Source organism: Suncus etruscus, chromosome 6, assembly GCF_024139225.1.
Source record: "Suncus etruscus isolate mSunEtr1 chromosome 6, mSunEtr1.pri.cur, whole genome shotgun sequence".
Lineage (NCBI taxonomy): Eukaryota > Metazoa > Chordata > Mammalia > Eulipotyphla > Soricidae > Suncus > Suncus etruscus.
Genome location: NC_064853.1, coordinates 32,859,741 through 32,876,628, shown reverse-complemented (window position 1 = coordinate 32,876,628; position 16,888 = coordinate 32,859,741). Strand labels below are relative to the sequence as shown.

At 42.2% G+C, this 16,888-nt stretch overlaps 1 protein-coding gene across 1 annotated transcript in view; it reads right to left on the bottom strand.

The window, feature by feature from the left end:
- EIF2B3 (eukaryotic translation initiation factor 2B subunit gamma) overlaps positions 1-16,888 on the bottom strand; it is a 122,207-nt gene that overhangs the window by 65,135 nt on the left and 40,184 nt on the right. Inside the window, exon 5 of the mRNA XM_049774842.1 lies at positions 13,401-13,512. Within this exon, the coding sequence (XP_049630799.1) occupies positions 13,401-13,512 (112 nt within the window). The remainder of the gene's footprint in view (positions 1-13,400; positions 13,513-16,888) is intronic.

Genomic DNA, 16,888 nt, shown 5'->3' with positions numbered 1-16,888 from the left:
AGCCAGGAGAAATCCCTAAGCACCACTGGATGTGGTGGTCATTCTCCGCAACCATCCCCCCCCAAAAGGAAAGAAAGACAATTGCATTTAAAATAGTGTCAGAGATTGTCTGCCTTGCAAGCTCTAGCCTAGGATGAACTGTTGTTTTTTTGTTTTTTGTTTTTTGTTTTTTGGGCCACACCCGGCAGTGCTCAGGGGTTACTCCTGGCTGTCTGCTCAGAAATAGCTCCTGGCAGGCACGGGGGACCATATGGGACACCGGGATTTGAACCAGCCACCTTTGGTCCTGGATCGGCTGCTTGCAAGGCAAATGCCGCTGTGCTATCTCTCCGGGCCCTGAACTGTGGTTTGATCCCTCGGCGTCCCATAAGGTTCCCCCAAGCCAGGGGCTATTTCTGAGTGCATAGCCAGCAGTCACCCCTGAGCATCAAATGGGTGTGGCCCCCCAAAAACAAAACAAAACAAAAACAGATTGACCATTGTCCTTTCTTTCTTTTTTTTTTTGGTAGGAAGGGGACCCCCAGAAATACCTCTGACTCTGTTCAGAAATCACTCCTTGTTGTGTTCAGGGAACCATATGGATGCCTGGGTACAATGAACCTAGGTTGGCCAAGTACAAGACAAGTACCCTAATTTCTGTGCTATCCCTCCAACCCCTGACCATTAATGTAATGTTTTGGATTGAGCTGGTGATCTGCTAAGGATCCCAGCAAAGTTATCTGGAAGCTAAGCCAGGATGAGTCCCATTTATAGCTAGATGATATTCTCTACTTCCAGGATATGTGGGGATCAAACTGAGGCTGGAAGGAATGGAATGGTGTGAGATGAGTATATATATTTTTCCCAAAATGTCTAACTTCAATGAGTCAAATCTTGATTCAAAGTCTAGAGCTTTAGAATTTCATTAATTATCTAGAACAGTGTACCAAATTATCCCAAACCCAAAAGCTTAAAATAACTAATACTTGGGCCCGAAGAGATAGCACAGCAGCGTTTGCCTTGCAAGCAGCCGATCCAGGACCTAAGGTGGTTGGTTCAAATCCTGGTGACCCATATGGTCCCTGAGCACCGCCAGGTGTGGCCCAAAAACCAAAAACAAAAAAACCTAATACTTGGTTTCTAGAACTGGGAAAGATTTCTTAGCTTAGTGATTCTGACTCAGTGATGTTATGAAGCTGCATCAAACTGTTGACTCATTTCAAGCTTAACTGGCAGAAGATCTGCTTTCAGCGTAGCTACCGACAGGTCTTAGAATAGCCTATTTCATGGTGGAATGTTCACACTATTTTTTTTGTTTTGTTTTGAGTCCAAAATGGCTTATGGCTCTTCATTGTGTACTTGTCCAGTGGTATAATTTTGTCTGTTAGATAGCATGGCAAAACAGGGCAGTAGTGCATTTACTATGTTGCTAGAAGCATATCAATCATATATGCCTTTGTCTTCTTGTGCACAGTGAGCTACAGAGAATTGTCAGTAGACATGCATCATCCATGTGTTTCTGAAAGCTGACTTGTGAGTTTTTTTTTTTTTTTTTTTTTTTTGGTTTTTGGGCCACACCCGGTGACGCTCAGGGGTTACTCCTGGCTATGTGCTCAGAAGTCGCTCCTGGCTTGGGGGACCATATGGGACGCCGGGGGATCGAACCGAGGTCCGTCCTAGGCTAGCGCAGGTAAGGCAGGCACCTTACCTTTAGCGCCACCGCCCGGCCCCCGACTTGTGAGTTTTGTTTAGAGTGCTGTGGTACTAAACCCAATGAAGAGCCTTGGGATAAAGGGAGCCAGTGGGCAGGCAAAGCTCCAGAGTAAGCCAAATGATACAGTAAGACACACATCTTCCTGTACTAGCTTAATTGTCCAGTTTGCCTGCCAGCCCTAACCAAAACAGCTAACTCTGCTTGTTTTTGTTTCTTTTTTTTTTTTTTTTCTTTTTCATTTTAGGGCTATACCCTGAGTAGTGTTCAGGGCTCTGTGTGCAGGGATCACTCCTGGAAGAGATTAAGGGACTGCAATGGGTGCCTCATTGGAATCAAAAGGGATCACACCTTGTTGGCTGCATGCAAGGCAAGTGTCCCTGCTGTACTATGTCTCTGGCCCCTTGTTCTAGGTTCTGAGTTGGCACCATGAGTGAAAGGAAGCAACTTTGCCATGAGCACAAGATGCAACAGGTAGTGAAGATGGATGTGGCATAACTTCTACCTCATAAGCGCTGAATATATGTGTAAACAAACTTAAAAGATCAGGTGCATCATTTCTACAGTTGGTGATGATCACCAACAGTATTTGCTGGACATATTAAATGTCCATCTTGGAGCTGTTATACACAGGAGTAACTAAGAGACGGGATGGTATGTCACGCGAAAGAATCCTCAAAAGCTCAAAGTGACATGATGTTTGAGCATATGTATGAATCTAAAGGTAACATATCATGTATAGGGCGATTATGTAAATGACATATATTACATCTTATATAATGTGTTTATGTCATATGCATGAGGTTTTGAAAATGAGAGCCAATGAGGTGCAGGAACTTGGGACAACAGATGGTTAACTTTTGTAAGTCTGTATTTTGCAATACTAAAGTAAGTCTTCTCAAGCATCGTATTTTGATTATAATCTACAAATGAGTAACAATAACATGTTGACTTTCTCACCCAAGAAAAATGTTCACTGAATTGTCATGAGGAAATTATGTGCCTTAATTTGAATGACTCAGCTTTATCATGTTTCACAAGTATTTCAGGTATCCTAATCTTGCACCTAAGAGAGCTAATAAAAAATGACTCTTAGTGAAACTGGCATAATTTTTTAAAACAAAGCTTCAGGGCCAGAGCAATAGCACAGTGGTAGGGCGTCTTGTCTTGCACGCAGCCGACCCAGGACAGATCCAGATTCGATACCCGGCATCCTATATGGTCCCCGGAGCCTGCCAGGAGTGATTTCTGAACACAGAGGCAGGAATAACCCCTGAGCACTACCGGGTGTGGCCCAAAGTCAAAAAAATAAAATAAGCTGGGCGGTGGCGCTAAAGGTAAGGTGCCTGCCTTGCCTGTGCTAGCCTTGGGCGGACTGCGGTTCGATCCCCCGGTGTCCCATATGGTCCCCCAAGCCAGGAGCAACTTCTGAGCACATAGCCAGGAGTAACCCCTGAGCGTTACCAGGGTGTGGCCCAAAAACCAAAAATAAAAAAATAAAATTAAATTAATATTCACAGGGCTGGAGAGATAATTCAGGAGTCAAGTATACCTATCTGTGGCTAACCTCAGTTTGAATTCCAGACCTGAGTTATGGTCCCTTGAACACTGCCAGGAGTGATTCCTGAACACAGAATAAGTAATAGTCCCTGAAATCTGTGGGGTATTGTCCTAAAACAAACAAACAAAAAATCCTCACATAATGGATACAATCCACTTTTTAAAAAATTGGCATAAAATCTGTGATAATTATGTGGTGAAATATACAGTATCTGCTTCCAAGTTCACTCACATGGCTGCAAGCAGTCCTTGGCTTCTCCAGAGCCTGTCTGAACACCCTCATTACATGGCAGTTAGCTTTTCTAGAGTTGAGCTACAACAGAGCAGCTGACAGACATATCCAAAAAAGCTGACTCAAGGGAGACAGCAAGAGACATGACAGAGCACCCAAGACAGAAGCTACAATCTTTTAAAAATCTAAAGCTGGCTGGTGTTTCCGGAGCACAATTTCAGTGGATAGGACACTTGCCTTGCTTGTAGCTGAACTGGGTTTAATGCACTCCACCCCATAAACCTGTTAGGAGGGATCCCTGAGTGAAAAGCCAGGAGTAAGCCCTAAGCATCGCTGGGTGTAGCTTCCCCTTACCCCACAAATCTAATGCTGAGAATGAAATTATATTCAAGAGGAGGGAAATAATGTTCCAACTTTTACAGAGAGAGATTATCCAAGAATGTGTAAATGTATCTTTAATACTACCACAAAAATTGAACAAAGTAGAAAGGTCTGCTAGGCTTGCTTTTTCATAATTGAAAACAAGACATGAACAGTCCAATAAAAGCTGTGAAAAAACTTTGTTTCATACAAGAACAGATACTTTGCCCCTGAGATCCTCAGGAGACATCATTGTATCTCCACTAACCTGGGAAAGGGTACCCGCCCAAACCAGGAGCAAAGAATATTTTAAAAAACAAAACAAGGGGCTGGAGTGGTGGCGCAAGGAGTCTGCCTTGTGCACACCAGCCTAGGACAGACCTCGGTTCAATCCTCCAGCATCCCATATGGTCCCCCAAGTCAGGAGTAATTTCTGAGTGCATAGCCAGGAGTAACCCTTGAGTGTTACTGGGTGTTGCCCAAAACCAAACCAAATCAAACCAAAACAAAACAAAACAAACCCTCTTAAAATTGAAGGCTGAAAAAATAGTATAGTAAGTAGAATAGCAGCAGGTTGTCTTACACTCAATCAACCCGGGTTCAATCCCTGGCATCCTATATGGTTCCTGGCATACCACAGGAGAGATTCCTGAGTGCAAAGCCAGGAGAACCTGAGTGTTGCTGGATGTGACAAAACAAACAAGCAAACAAGATAAATAAAACTCTTAAAATTGGAGGGGCCTTAGAGATAGCTCAGAGGATAAAATGCTTGCTCTGCTTGTAGCTGACTGAGGTTTGACCTCAGAACACTACCATGAGTGAGCTCTGAGAGCAGAGGCAGAAGTAAGCTGAGCACTGTAGGATGTGGAACAAAATAAAACAAAAACTGGAGGAAGAATTTAAATGTAGGAGAATATAAAGAAATCATCGATCTATACTTCTGTTTCTCCAATGATCTTAGTATAAATCTGCTTGGTTGTTCTTTCTAAAGTGGAATCTGGGGAGATAGCAGAGAGATGCTTTGCCTTTTTTTTTTCCTTTTTGTCTTGCATATTTAAAATCTTAGTTCAATCTCTGGGACCTCATGATTTGCAAATAATATCATGGTAGCCCTGGGGCCCCTCACATGGTGGAACTTGAGCAGTGCTACATCCAGGCCTGACTATGGGGTTTACAAAGATGGGTCTAGTGTCAACTGGAGACCCCTGGGCCTTGAAACACTTCTATGGAGGCCTCCCCATAAAAAAAAAAAAAAAAAAAAAAAAAAAAAGGCAGGGGGAAATAAGGGAGGCACCAGGACCAAACAGATGCAAGACTACTAAGTAGTAGGCTAGATACAGAGGAGACCACATATTCTAGCAACCCTGGGGGTGAGGGAAGAGGATATGGGAGGTAGGACAAAAACGGAGGTGTAGGGAGGACAATTTGGTGATGGGAATCCCCCCTGATTTTATGTAAATATGTACCTAAAATATTATTGTCAACAATATGTAAGCCACTATGATCAAAATAAAAATTATATTAAAAAAAAAGACAAAGATTATCAGATCACGTAGGAAAACAAACAAACAAAAAAAAACAAAGGCACATCACATTTGCTTTATGAAACAGGATGTAGGGGTACTTTGTAGAACAGGCTTTGGAAAATTACTGTTATATGAACTTTAAAAATGCAACACCTAAGAATTATACTTAACATCTTTTATCTATTTGTTCATTTTGGGTGGTACTCAGGGCTTATTCCTAGCTCTGCACTGAGGGATCCCTCCTGATAGGCTTGATAGCTTAATCCTAGCTCTGCTTATTGATTACTCCCGGTGTGGCACAGGGATCAAAGGCAGGATACATGTGCAAGGCAAGCATTCTACCCTCTGTACTATCTCTCCTGTCCTAAAACTTATGGTAGAGATATCTCTAGGCACACATACAGACAGTGCTGCCTCTACAAAACAAAATCATGCTACTATACTGATATCACTATTTTATATCTATATGTATATATATACATATATATTTCTTTGTGGTGCTGCAGTCTCTCAGATGCAAGTATCACGTGCTCTACCTATTTCTAATTCTAATTTTTAATTATTTGTTTGGGGGCCATGCCTGGTGGTACTCACGGTTTATTCCTAGCTCTGCACTGAGGAATTTCTCCTGATAGGCTTGAGAGACCTTTGGGGTGCTGGGGATTAAACCTGGATATGCCACATGCAAGACAAGTACCAATCGCTGTACTATCACTCCAGTCCCCTGATTCTAAATTTTTGTTTTTGGAGCACACCTGGCTGTGCTCAGGGGTTACTCCTGACTCTGTGCACAGAAATCACTCCTGGCAGGCTCAGGGAATCATATGAGGTGCTGGAGATCGAACCTGGGTCAGCCGAGTGCATGGCAAATGCCCTGTCCTCTGTGCTACTGCTCTGACCCCATCTGATTCTATTTTTGTTTTGTTTTGTTTTTGTTTTTGGGCCACACCTGGTGGCTCTCAGGGTTATTCCTGGCTCTTTGCTCAGAAATTGCTCCTGGCAGGCACAGGGGACCATATGAGATGCCGGGATTAGAAACACCATTGGTCCTGGGTCGGCCGCTTGCAAGGCAAACACCCTACCGCTGTGCTCTCTTCGGCCCCCTGATTCTAATTTTTAAAAATAAAATTGTAAAAAAACTGAACTTGAAATAAATGAAGAATAAATCTTCATCATAAACTGTACTACCTTTTTTTTTTCTTTTTACCACATCCAGTGTTGTTCAGTGGTTATATCTGGCATTGAACTCAAGAATCACGCTTGGTGGGGTGCCAGAGATCATAAGGGATGTCGGGGAAATGAACACTGGTCAGCAGCATGCAAGACAAGTGCCTACATGCTATACTATTGCTCTAGCCACAATAATTTTTTTTTTTTTGTGGTTTTTGGGTCACACCCAGCAGTGCTCAGGGGTTATTCCTGGCTCCAGGCTCAGAAATTGCTCCTGGCAGGCACGGGGGACCATATGGGACGCCGGGATTCGAACCAATGACCTCCTGCATGAAAGGCAAACACCTTACCTCCATGCTATCTCTCCGGCCCCGCCACAATAATTTTTAGAAGATACTTTTGTAATTTATAAAGAGGATTGTCTGCCTAAAGTTATGTCCCTAGCCCAAGAATTCCTTTATCTATTTATCTTAGTAATTTTCACAATAGTAGTAATGTTATCTGCCTCCATGTCCATTTATTTCCCTGCACTTAGAAACAAATCTCAGTTGTCCTGCCATAGCTCAAGGTTTAATTTTCGCTCACCACTGCCTATTGCTTTGTTTCCTTATAGAACACTACTGAGATCGTTGGCGTTCGCCATTCCTGACTTTACACAACACCCTCTAGTTACAACCAAGTTGTAAGAAAAAGTAGGGATTTCCTCTTTCCTGATAGATGAGTGTCTTTGTATACACAAGTACTCTCTTGGGGGGGGGGGGGGTCACATCTGGCTCCCTGCTTGGGGGACTACTCCTAGCAGTCCCTGGGGTCCACACAGTGCTGAGAACTGAATCCAGGCTTACTATATGCAAAGCATGTATACAGTCCTTTGAGCTATCTCTGTGGACCCCACAATTTCTTTTCTTTTTTTTGATTTTTGTTTTTTGTTTTTTTTGTTTTGTTTTGTTTTGTTTTTGGGCCACACCCGGTGACGCTCAGGGGTTACTCCTGGCTATGCGCTCAGAAGTCGCTCCTGGCTTGGGGGACCATATGGAATGCCGGGGGATCGAACCGCGGTCCTTCCAAGGCTAGTGCAGGTAAGGCAGGCACCTTACCTCCAGCGCCACCGCCCGGCCCCTTTTTTGATTTTTGAGCCACACCCAGTGACAGTCAGGGGTTACTCCTGGCTAAACACTCAGATATCACTCCTGGCTTGGGGGACCATATGGGATTCTGGGGATTGAACCTGAGTCAGCCGTGTGCAAAGCAAATGCCCTACTGCTGCACCATCACTCCGGCCCCACAATTTCTTTTTTTTTCCTTTTTTTTTGGGGGGGTGATTTGGGGCCACACTCTGCAGTGCTTAGGGTTTGTACTGGCTCTGTGCTCAGAGATCACTCCTGGTGGTGCTCAGGAGACCATATGGGATGCTGGGATTGAACCTGGAAAGACTGCATGCAAGGCAATCACCCCTGGAGGGGCTTGAGGGTCACTTTGGTGGGGTTTAGGGTACTGACTATATGTAGTACTGGGGATAGAAACAAGATGGGCTATGTCTAAGGCAAGTGCCCTACTGGCTGCTCTATCACTCTGCCTATGTTTCCATATCTGAAATGTTGTAAATAGTGCTGTAATGAATATGGTTATGTATAACCTTTTGTATTCCTGGGGTAGATGCCAAGGAAAGGAAGAACTGGGTCATGTGGTGGTTCTAGCTTTACATTTTTGACAAGTCTCTGTAATGTTTTCCACAGAGATTGAACCAAACATTCTTTATATCAATGTTTAACAAGTTTACTGGTATGTATTTGGCCATATTTTTTGCAATACATCATCCTTTTAAAATGCATAGGTTTTCCCTTATTCCGGGAGTTGTTTTAGATTTGTTTTAGATTTCCCCCAGTTCCTTCCCTGTGCTGCTGTTATAAAGACCAAGAAGGACACAAATATTCAACTATGGTGTTGCTGGGGGCTGAACACTCTGCAAATACTCTGGTTGTATTTTTTATTTTTTAGTAGTTTCTGGGCCATACCTAGTGATGTTCTGGGGTTACTCCTGCACTCAGAAATCATTCCTGTGATACTTGGGGACCATATAGGGGTGCTGGGGACTGAACCCAGGTCAGCTGTGTGCAAGGCAAGCGTCCTGTTGTACTATCTCTTTGGTCCCATTCTGGTTTTATTGATCACCAGGAATTGTTGTGGTGTTCAAATATGTGCTCACCAAGGGGTTGTGCTTCCTGGCTGTGTTCCTTAAGTTGTGGTGCTCACACAGAGCTGGAAATCTGTGGCAGGGGGCTCACAGACAGAAGATCCTTCAGAGCACTTTCCAGAATTGCTCTTAGTGCACACAATAATTCCAGGCATAGAATCTCCTGATGGTGCTCAGGGATCCAAGATGTACTAGGAATGGAGGAAAAAGGATGAACCATGTGCAAGGCAAAACTGTACTATCGCTCCATTCCTAAGGAGTGATTTTTTTTTTTTGAGTAAAAAAATGTTTTTGTTGTTTTTGGGTCACATCCAGTGGTGCTCAGGGGTTACTCTTGGCTCTGAACTCAGAATTCATTCCTGGCAGACTTGGGGAACCATTGGGGATGCCGGGATTCAAATCGCTGCCTGTTCTGGGTCGGATGTGTGCAAGGCATACACTCTACTGCTGTGCTTTTTTTCACTAGGCCCTGATTAAAATTTTTTAATTGGAGTTGGAGAGAGAGAGAGCTCAACGGACTGGAGTACATGCTTTGCATGCAGGATACCACATGGTCCCCATACTGCCAGAAATAACCCCCAAAGAAAAGCAAATAAAAACTCGAAGTTATAGGGCCGGAGCAGTGGCACGGAGTAGTAAGACGTTTCCCTTGCCAGTGCTAGCCTAGGACAGATCACGGTTCGATCCCCCGGCATCCCATATGGTTCCAAGCCAGGAGTGATTTCTGAGTGTATAGCGGGAGTAACCCCTGAGCGTCACTGGTTGTAGACAAAAAACAAACAAACAAACAAACAAAAAAAACCCTCAAGTTATAAAATTACAAAAAAGCAAATAACTTTTCATGTCTTATAATGAAATATTTCAGTCCTACATACATTCCCCACTTCATTCCCTATAAGTACCTGATTCAATTATTTTAGGGGATTCAGTTAATACTTATGTTTATCTATATCTGGGTGTGGCCCTAAAAAAAGAACAAACAAATAAGCCAATGATGAGGCCATTAATCATAGTTAAAAGGTAAAGTACATGTCCTGCATATGTGAGGTCTTGTGTTCAAATCCTGACACCATAAAACAACAACAACAAAGGTCAATTAAAAGATAGTAAGTCTTCCTGTTTCAGTATTCCTGAATGTAATATTCCTCATCTATCAGTGATGGTGAGGGTTTTGCTATGTTCCTAGCTCCCAGAACAGGAAATGTTCAATATAATAAATAAATATATTTATTTAATATATATCTAATAAATTACAATCATTTATAATAAAATATATTTTTATTGTTTTGTTTTTATTTTTGGACCACATCTGGTGGCGCTCAGGGGTTACTACGGCTCTGGGCTCAGAAATTGCTCCTGGCAGACTTGGGGGACCATATGGGATGCTGGGGATTGAACCTGAGTCTGTCCTAGGTTGACAGAGTGCAAGGCAAACACCCTACCACTATGCTATCACTCTGGCCTCTAAAATATATTTTTAAACATAAAATATATTTATATTAAAGCATAATCATTATTTAATAATTAGATGTATTAATACATAATTAATAAATATTTGTGGTTTTGTTTTATTTATTGGTTTTATTTTGATTTTATTTATTGGGCCACACCTGATGGTCCTCAGGAACTCATGACTCCGTGCTCAGATGTTTTTCTTGGTGGTTCTCAGAGGAGCAAGTGCACAGCAGAGAATCTAACCTAGACCAGCAGAATGAAAGACAAAGGTCTGAACACCTGTACTATTTCTCCAGCTGAATGGCACCTTTTCCAATGTCTTCTTTATTTTACATAATTTGTTTTCTACAAACTAATCTTTTAAATGTGTGGCTGTTTCTTTTTATTTGTTTTGGTCTTTAAATTTTCCTCCAAAATTAAGAGTAGCACAATACATACCTACTTAGGAGATTGAAATGTGCTGGCTGATTTGTTTGTTTTTGGCTTTTGTTCTGTGGTATCAAAGCCAAGGTCTCCTACATACAAGACAGATATCCTACCTCTGAGTGGAACATCCCTGACCCAATGTGCTAGATTTTTGTCAACTTTGAAGTAGAAGAGTATGTGATGAAAATTCTCTGATGTTATTATTGTTAGGTCTTTTCTCTAGGGCTACAGCAGAAAAGAATCTTCTAATGTCCTTGTTTAAAAGATCTAATGTAGTTGCTAGTACTCAGAGCCATGTAGAAAAAAAAAAAGCTGGGAACCTTAGAACAATACCCACTTACTCCTCATTTTCTGCATGGTATAATTAACCTCCTTTATGCTTGGTGTCCCAACCCAGAGAGAACCTATTTCACTACATCTCCAGTATCTTGCTGGAAATGAGGTTCAGGGAAGGAAATATGAGCTCTAACTATACTATTTGTTTATTTTTTTGTGGAGGGAGCACATCCAGCAATGCTCAGGGGTTACTCCTGGTTCTGCATTCCTGGAAGGCTTGAAGGACCATATGTGGCACCAGGGATTGAACTCAGGTCAGCCATGTGCAAGGTAAGCATCCTACCTACCATACTACAACTCTTTACTCAAATTTTTTTTTTTTTTTTTTTTTTTTTTGGTTTTGGGCCACACCCAGCGGTGCTCAGGGGTTACTCCTGGCTGTCTGCTCAGAAATAGCTCCTGGCAGGCACGGGGGACCATATGGGACACCGGGATTTGAACCAACCACCTTTGGTCCTGGATCGGCTGCTTGCAAGGCAAACACCGCTGTGCTATCTCTCCGGGCCCCTCAAATTTTTTTTTAATAATAAATTTGGGGCGGGGGGAAGAGAGATAGCATGGAGGTAGGGCATTTGCCTTGCATGCAGAAGGATGGTGGTTTGAATCCCGGCATCCATATGGTTCCCCAAGCCTGCCAGGAGTAACCCTGAGAGCTGCCGGGTGTGACCAAAAAAAAAAAACAAAACAATATATATATATAAACTTTGGGGGGATAGAGAGCTAGTTTAACAAACTGGAGCACATGCTTTGCATGTATAAAGATAGGGTTTAATCCCCAGAACAGCAAGGCCCCTCCAAGCACAGCCATGAGCAACTCCCAAGCTCTGAGCTGAGAGTAGTCCCTGAGTACCACTGGTCTATTTGACCTCCAAAACTAAAGTAAAATACAAGAAAAGATATACAATGTTATATGTCTCCTACTTTTGTTGTACCAGGAATCAATAATAAAAAAGACATTTTTCTTTCCCAACTTACTTTCACATTCATTTTATCCAGCGACAAAACATTATTTGCTATTCTTTTCTTGTTGTTTTTGGGCCATACCTGATAGTGCTCAGGGGTTACTCCTGGCTCTGCACTCTCGGATCACTTCTGGCAGAGCTTAGAGACCATATGGTTTACTGCCTGGATTAGCTTGTGCAATGCAAGGGCCCTGCCCTCTATCCTTTATCTCTGGCCTCTATTTAGCCTTCTTATGTATCAGCATCAGTCAGTAAAGCTCTTTAGTTTAACGGATTCTGATGAAAAAGTCTATGCAGGCTAGCACTCAATAAATATAATACGAGTGGATTGTCCATGTATACCCTCATATTAAAAAGAATATAATCTTAATAAACACTGGGATAGCTACTATAAAAAAATAAAAAAGGGATGAAGAAACAAGTACAGTAGATAGGGTGTTTTCACATAGCTGCCCTGGCTTCAATCCCTGGCACCACATATAGTTCCCTGAGCCCTGTCAGGAGCGATTCCAGAGCACAGATCCAGGAGTAAGCCCTGAGTACTGCTGGGTATGGTCCAAAAATCAAAACAAAGGGGAGGGAAAAAGAAACAAAATACTGGTGAGAATGTATAGAAATGGAAACTTTGTGCATTATAAAATGCTATTGGGCTGGAGAGATAGCATGGAGGTAAGGCGTTTGCCTTTCATGCAGAAGGTCATCAGTTCAAATCCCGGAGTCCCATATGGTCCCCTGCCAGGAGCAATTTCTGAGCATGGAGCCAGGAATAACCCCTGAGCACTGCCGGGTGTGACCCAAAAAACCACAAAAAAAAAAAAAAAAAAATGCTATAAAAAACAGTATGGAGGAGGTTCCTCTAAAAATGAAACATAGAATAATTATATGATCCAGCAATTCTGATTACAATTTGCATGTAATCCAAATTATATCCAAAATAATTCAAAAGAAGACTTTGAGGGGATATCTACATATCCATGTGCACTAAATCACTCAAAAGTTAAGAGGTAGATGAAATCCAAATGTCCATCAACAGATAAACAAATAAAAAGTGTGGTTCTGGATAAATATTAGAAGTTTTAGGAAGAGAATTCCGACATACTAAAACATGGATTATCCTTGAGACAATACAATAAGTAAAATTTGCTAGTGACAAAAGATAAATACTAGTTGATTCCACGTAAGCAGTCAAATTCATAGAAACAGAAAGTCTGATAATGGTTTCTTCACAGCTGTTTTGCCTGGTTCCGATTGCTGAATCTGGCTCTACCTTGGCCAAATTCTGAAAAGAAAAGACACAGAAAAAGGGAAAAAAACCTAACTTGTGCAGTGAGGAAAAGCCTTCATTGGGTCTCAGGGGAAAACACTCACATACTTTGGTCTATTTCACACAGCATAATCTCGTTTTCATTCCCTTTTTCCCATTCACTGGGTGGTTTTATTTTGTTTCAAAACAAGGAGAAACGCCAAAAAGAAACCCCCAAGGGCTTACTTCTGCAGGATGGATCCCTTAATAACCAGTTCTTCATCCAAGTCGGCTTCATTGGCCATAAAGAGCAGCCTCTTTCCTGTGCTGTCCACTCCAATGAAATCACGCTGCTCCACTGAGTCAAAAAAAAAAAAGAAGAAAAGTCAAACAAAGTCATTTTACTGTCAAAATGTCTAAGTCATAGGACAGGGCACCTGCTCACAGTACTTTGGGGCCGAACACAGGCCTGAGTGCTATGTAGCACATATTCATGACTTTGTTTAAAATAAGGGGTGCCCACGTATTTTTATACTGCTCTAATGGATATTTTTAACTAGTGAGGTTTGAAATGAGGTCTGTAAACTATTAACTCAATGTCATTTCCTGTAATTTCTTTTATTTTTGCTATGTATGTGTTAAACACACATTGATTTATTTAACGGCAAAGGGAATCCTGTCTGCAACTTATTCTCAAATAGCTCAGGAAAGTAGTAACTCTAATGTTGTGTATATATATGTATATGTATATATATATAAACACACATATATGCATGTATATACATATATACACACATAGGAAATCTACATATTTAAATATATTATAAGACCAACAGAGAACAGAGTAGCATCTTGAAAGAATATATCATTTCTTTATACTATTCTTATAACCATTCAATAAATGTAAAGTGATTTAATAAATACAAATATACGGGGCCGGAGAGATAGCATGGATGTAAGGCATTTGCCTTTCATGCAGAAGGCCATTGGTTTGAACCCCAGCATCCCATATGGTCCCCTGTGCTTGCCAGGAGCGATTTCTGAGCATGGAGCCAGAAGTAACCCCTGAGCACTGCTGGGTGTGACCCAAAAACCAAAAAACAAAACAAAACAAAACAAAGATGACTGACATTTTATTAGTATGACTGTGGCAATTACTTCTTTATATATAACGTAAACAATATATACCTTAATTATATAATTTTTTATTTACCAAAAAAAAAAAAAAGGGAGAGAGACTGGAGCAGTGGCGCTAGAGGTGAAGTGTCTGCCTTGCAAGCACTAGCTGAGAATGGACCGCGGTTAGATCCTCGGCATCCCATATGGTCCCCCCAAGCCAGGAGTAATTTCTTTTTTTTTTTTTTTTTTTTTTTTTGGTTTTTGGGCCACACCCTGTGACGCTCAGGGGTTACTCCTGGCTATGCGCTCAGAAGTTGCTCCTGGCTTCTTGGGGGACCATATGGGGCGCCGGGGGATCGAACCGCGGTCCGTCCTAGGCTAGCGCAGGCAAGGCAGGCACCTTACCTCCAGCGCCACCGCCCGGCCCCAACCCAGGAGTAATTTCTAAGTGCATAGCCTGGAGTAACCCCTGAGCATCAAATAGGTGTGGCAAAAAAAAAAAAAAAGGAGGGAGGAAGTAAGACAGTCAAGATACTGTATAGATGGGGTTGGAGGTATAGTACATCAGGTCGGTGTTTGCCTTGCACATAGCCAGCTGTCCTGAGTTTGATCCCTGACACTATCTGGTCTCCTGAGTGCAGAGCCAAAAGTAAGCTTTGAGTAGTTCTGCATGTATCCCCAAAAGAAAAACAAAACAAAGTAAGAAACTGTGAATAATAAGTGGACAAACCATAAATCTGTGGTTCTATACAAGTTTGTATAGAACAGTAAATACAAGAAATTTTTTTTCTCTGAAAAGGACTTCCTGGGGCCGGGCGGTGGCGCAAGAGGTAAGGTGCCTGCCTTGCCTGCGCTAGCCTTGGACGGACCACAGTTCGATCCCCCGGCGTCCCATATGGTCCCCCAAGCCAGGAGCAACTTCTGAGCGCATAGCCAGGAGTAACCCCTGAGCATTACCGGGTGTGGCCCAAAAACCAAAAAAAAAAAAAAAAAAAAAAGACTTCCTTGGGTGGTCTGCTCACTACAAAAATGACAATAACATTATTCTTCAAGGGAATCCTCAACAAATATATCCATTCCATGCCTATAACATACTAGGTTTATGCTGTGTTGGGAACACTCAAAATAAGCAAGCTGTTGGGGGCCAGGGAGATAGTACAAATGTTAAGACACTTGCCTTGCATGCTGACCCTAGTTCAATCTCTGACACTGCATATGGTTACCCAAGCACTGCCAGGAGTGGCTCCAAAACAAAACAAGCAAAAAAAAAAAAAAGTCATCTTTTAAATAAACAAAACAGATTAGTGTTCTCCAAACATCATTAAGGCCAATCTGAAGTTAAGTTTTGCAGACTTGTGACTGCAGTCAAATTTTGCAGATAAGTTGAAAAACCACCCAGTAGGGTCTGGGTAGAAAGCTCAAAGATCTGGAGTGCACACTTTGCATGTGGGAGGCCCAGGGTCAGTCCCTGGCACTGTGTGGTCCTCTGATCACTGATTACTAAAGCCCCCAAATGGGAGTAGTCTTTGAGCACTGCTGGAAGTTGCCCCTAAACTAAAACAAAGCAAAAAGCCACATAGCAGCTTTGACATTTATCAATTCATCCGCTACATGGAAGCTTGAGTCTATAACAAAGTTTGCAAAGATCTGATTAGGAGCCAACATTTGAAAAAGAAACAGTCATGTTATTTTTGGAAATAACTCATTGTCCTTACCCCATCCAAATCCTTAGGCCCACAAAAACCTTGATGCACTGAATATCTTGGGAATAATTAGAATAATTACCAACAAGTCAATTTTTCTGCTCTGGGGCCCGGAGAGATAGCACAGCGGCATTTGCCTTGCAAGCAGCCGATCCAGACCAAAGGTAGTTGGTTCGAATCCCGGTGTCCCACATGGTCCCCCATGCCTGCCAGGAGCTATTTCTGAGCAGACAGCCAGGAGTAACCTCTGAGCACCGCCGGGTATGGCCCCCCCCCAAAAAAAAAAACACACAATTTTTCTGCTCTGTGGCACTTCAGTTGCATTCCTCTACTTCTCAGGCCTCCTCCTTGTATTTGCTTCTTTGTCAACTAACATAGTAACTGGGACCTCTGAATTATCACACAAATTAGAGAAACTTGAAGAGATTTCTTTTTATTTTGCTTAGTAAAGTGAATTTCACTTTGGGAGTATGGCAGATAATCTTAAAATAAAAAATACAGAGATGCTGGGGCTGGAGCGATGGTGCAGAGGTAGGGCATTTGCCTTGCATAAGGCTGTCCCAGGACGGACCTGGGTTCGATCACTGGTATCTCATATGGTCCCCCAAGCCAGGAGCAATTACTGAGCGCATAGCTAGGAGTAAACCTTGAGGGCTACCAGGTGAAGCCAAAAACAAAAATTAAAACAAAAAATCTACAGAAATGAGGCAAGAAAAAAATAAGACAAGAAAACGAGGCCCTCCAACCTTTATGGAAAGCAATATGGAGATTCCTCCAAAAACTGGAAATTGAGCTCCCATACGATCCAGATATACCACTCCTAGGGCTATAACCTAGGAACACAAAAAATACAATACAAAACTCCCTTCCTAGAAGCCAAAGAGATAGCATAAAGGTAAGGCGCTTGCCTTG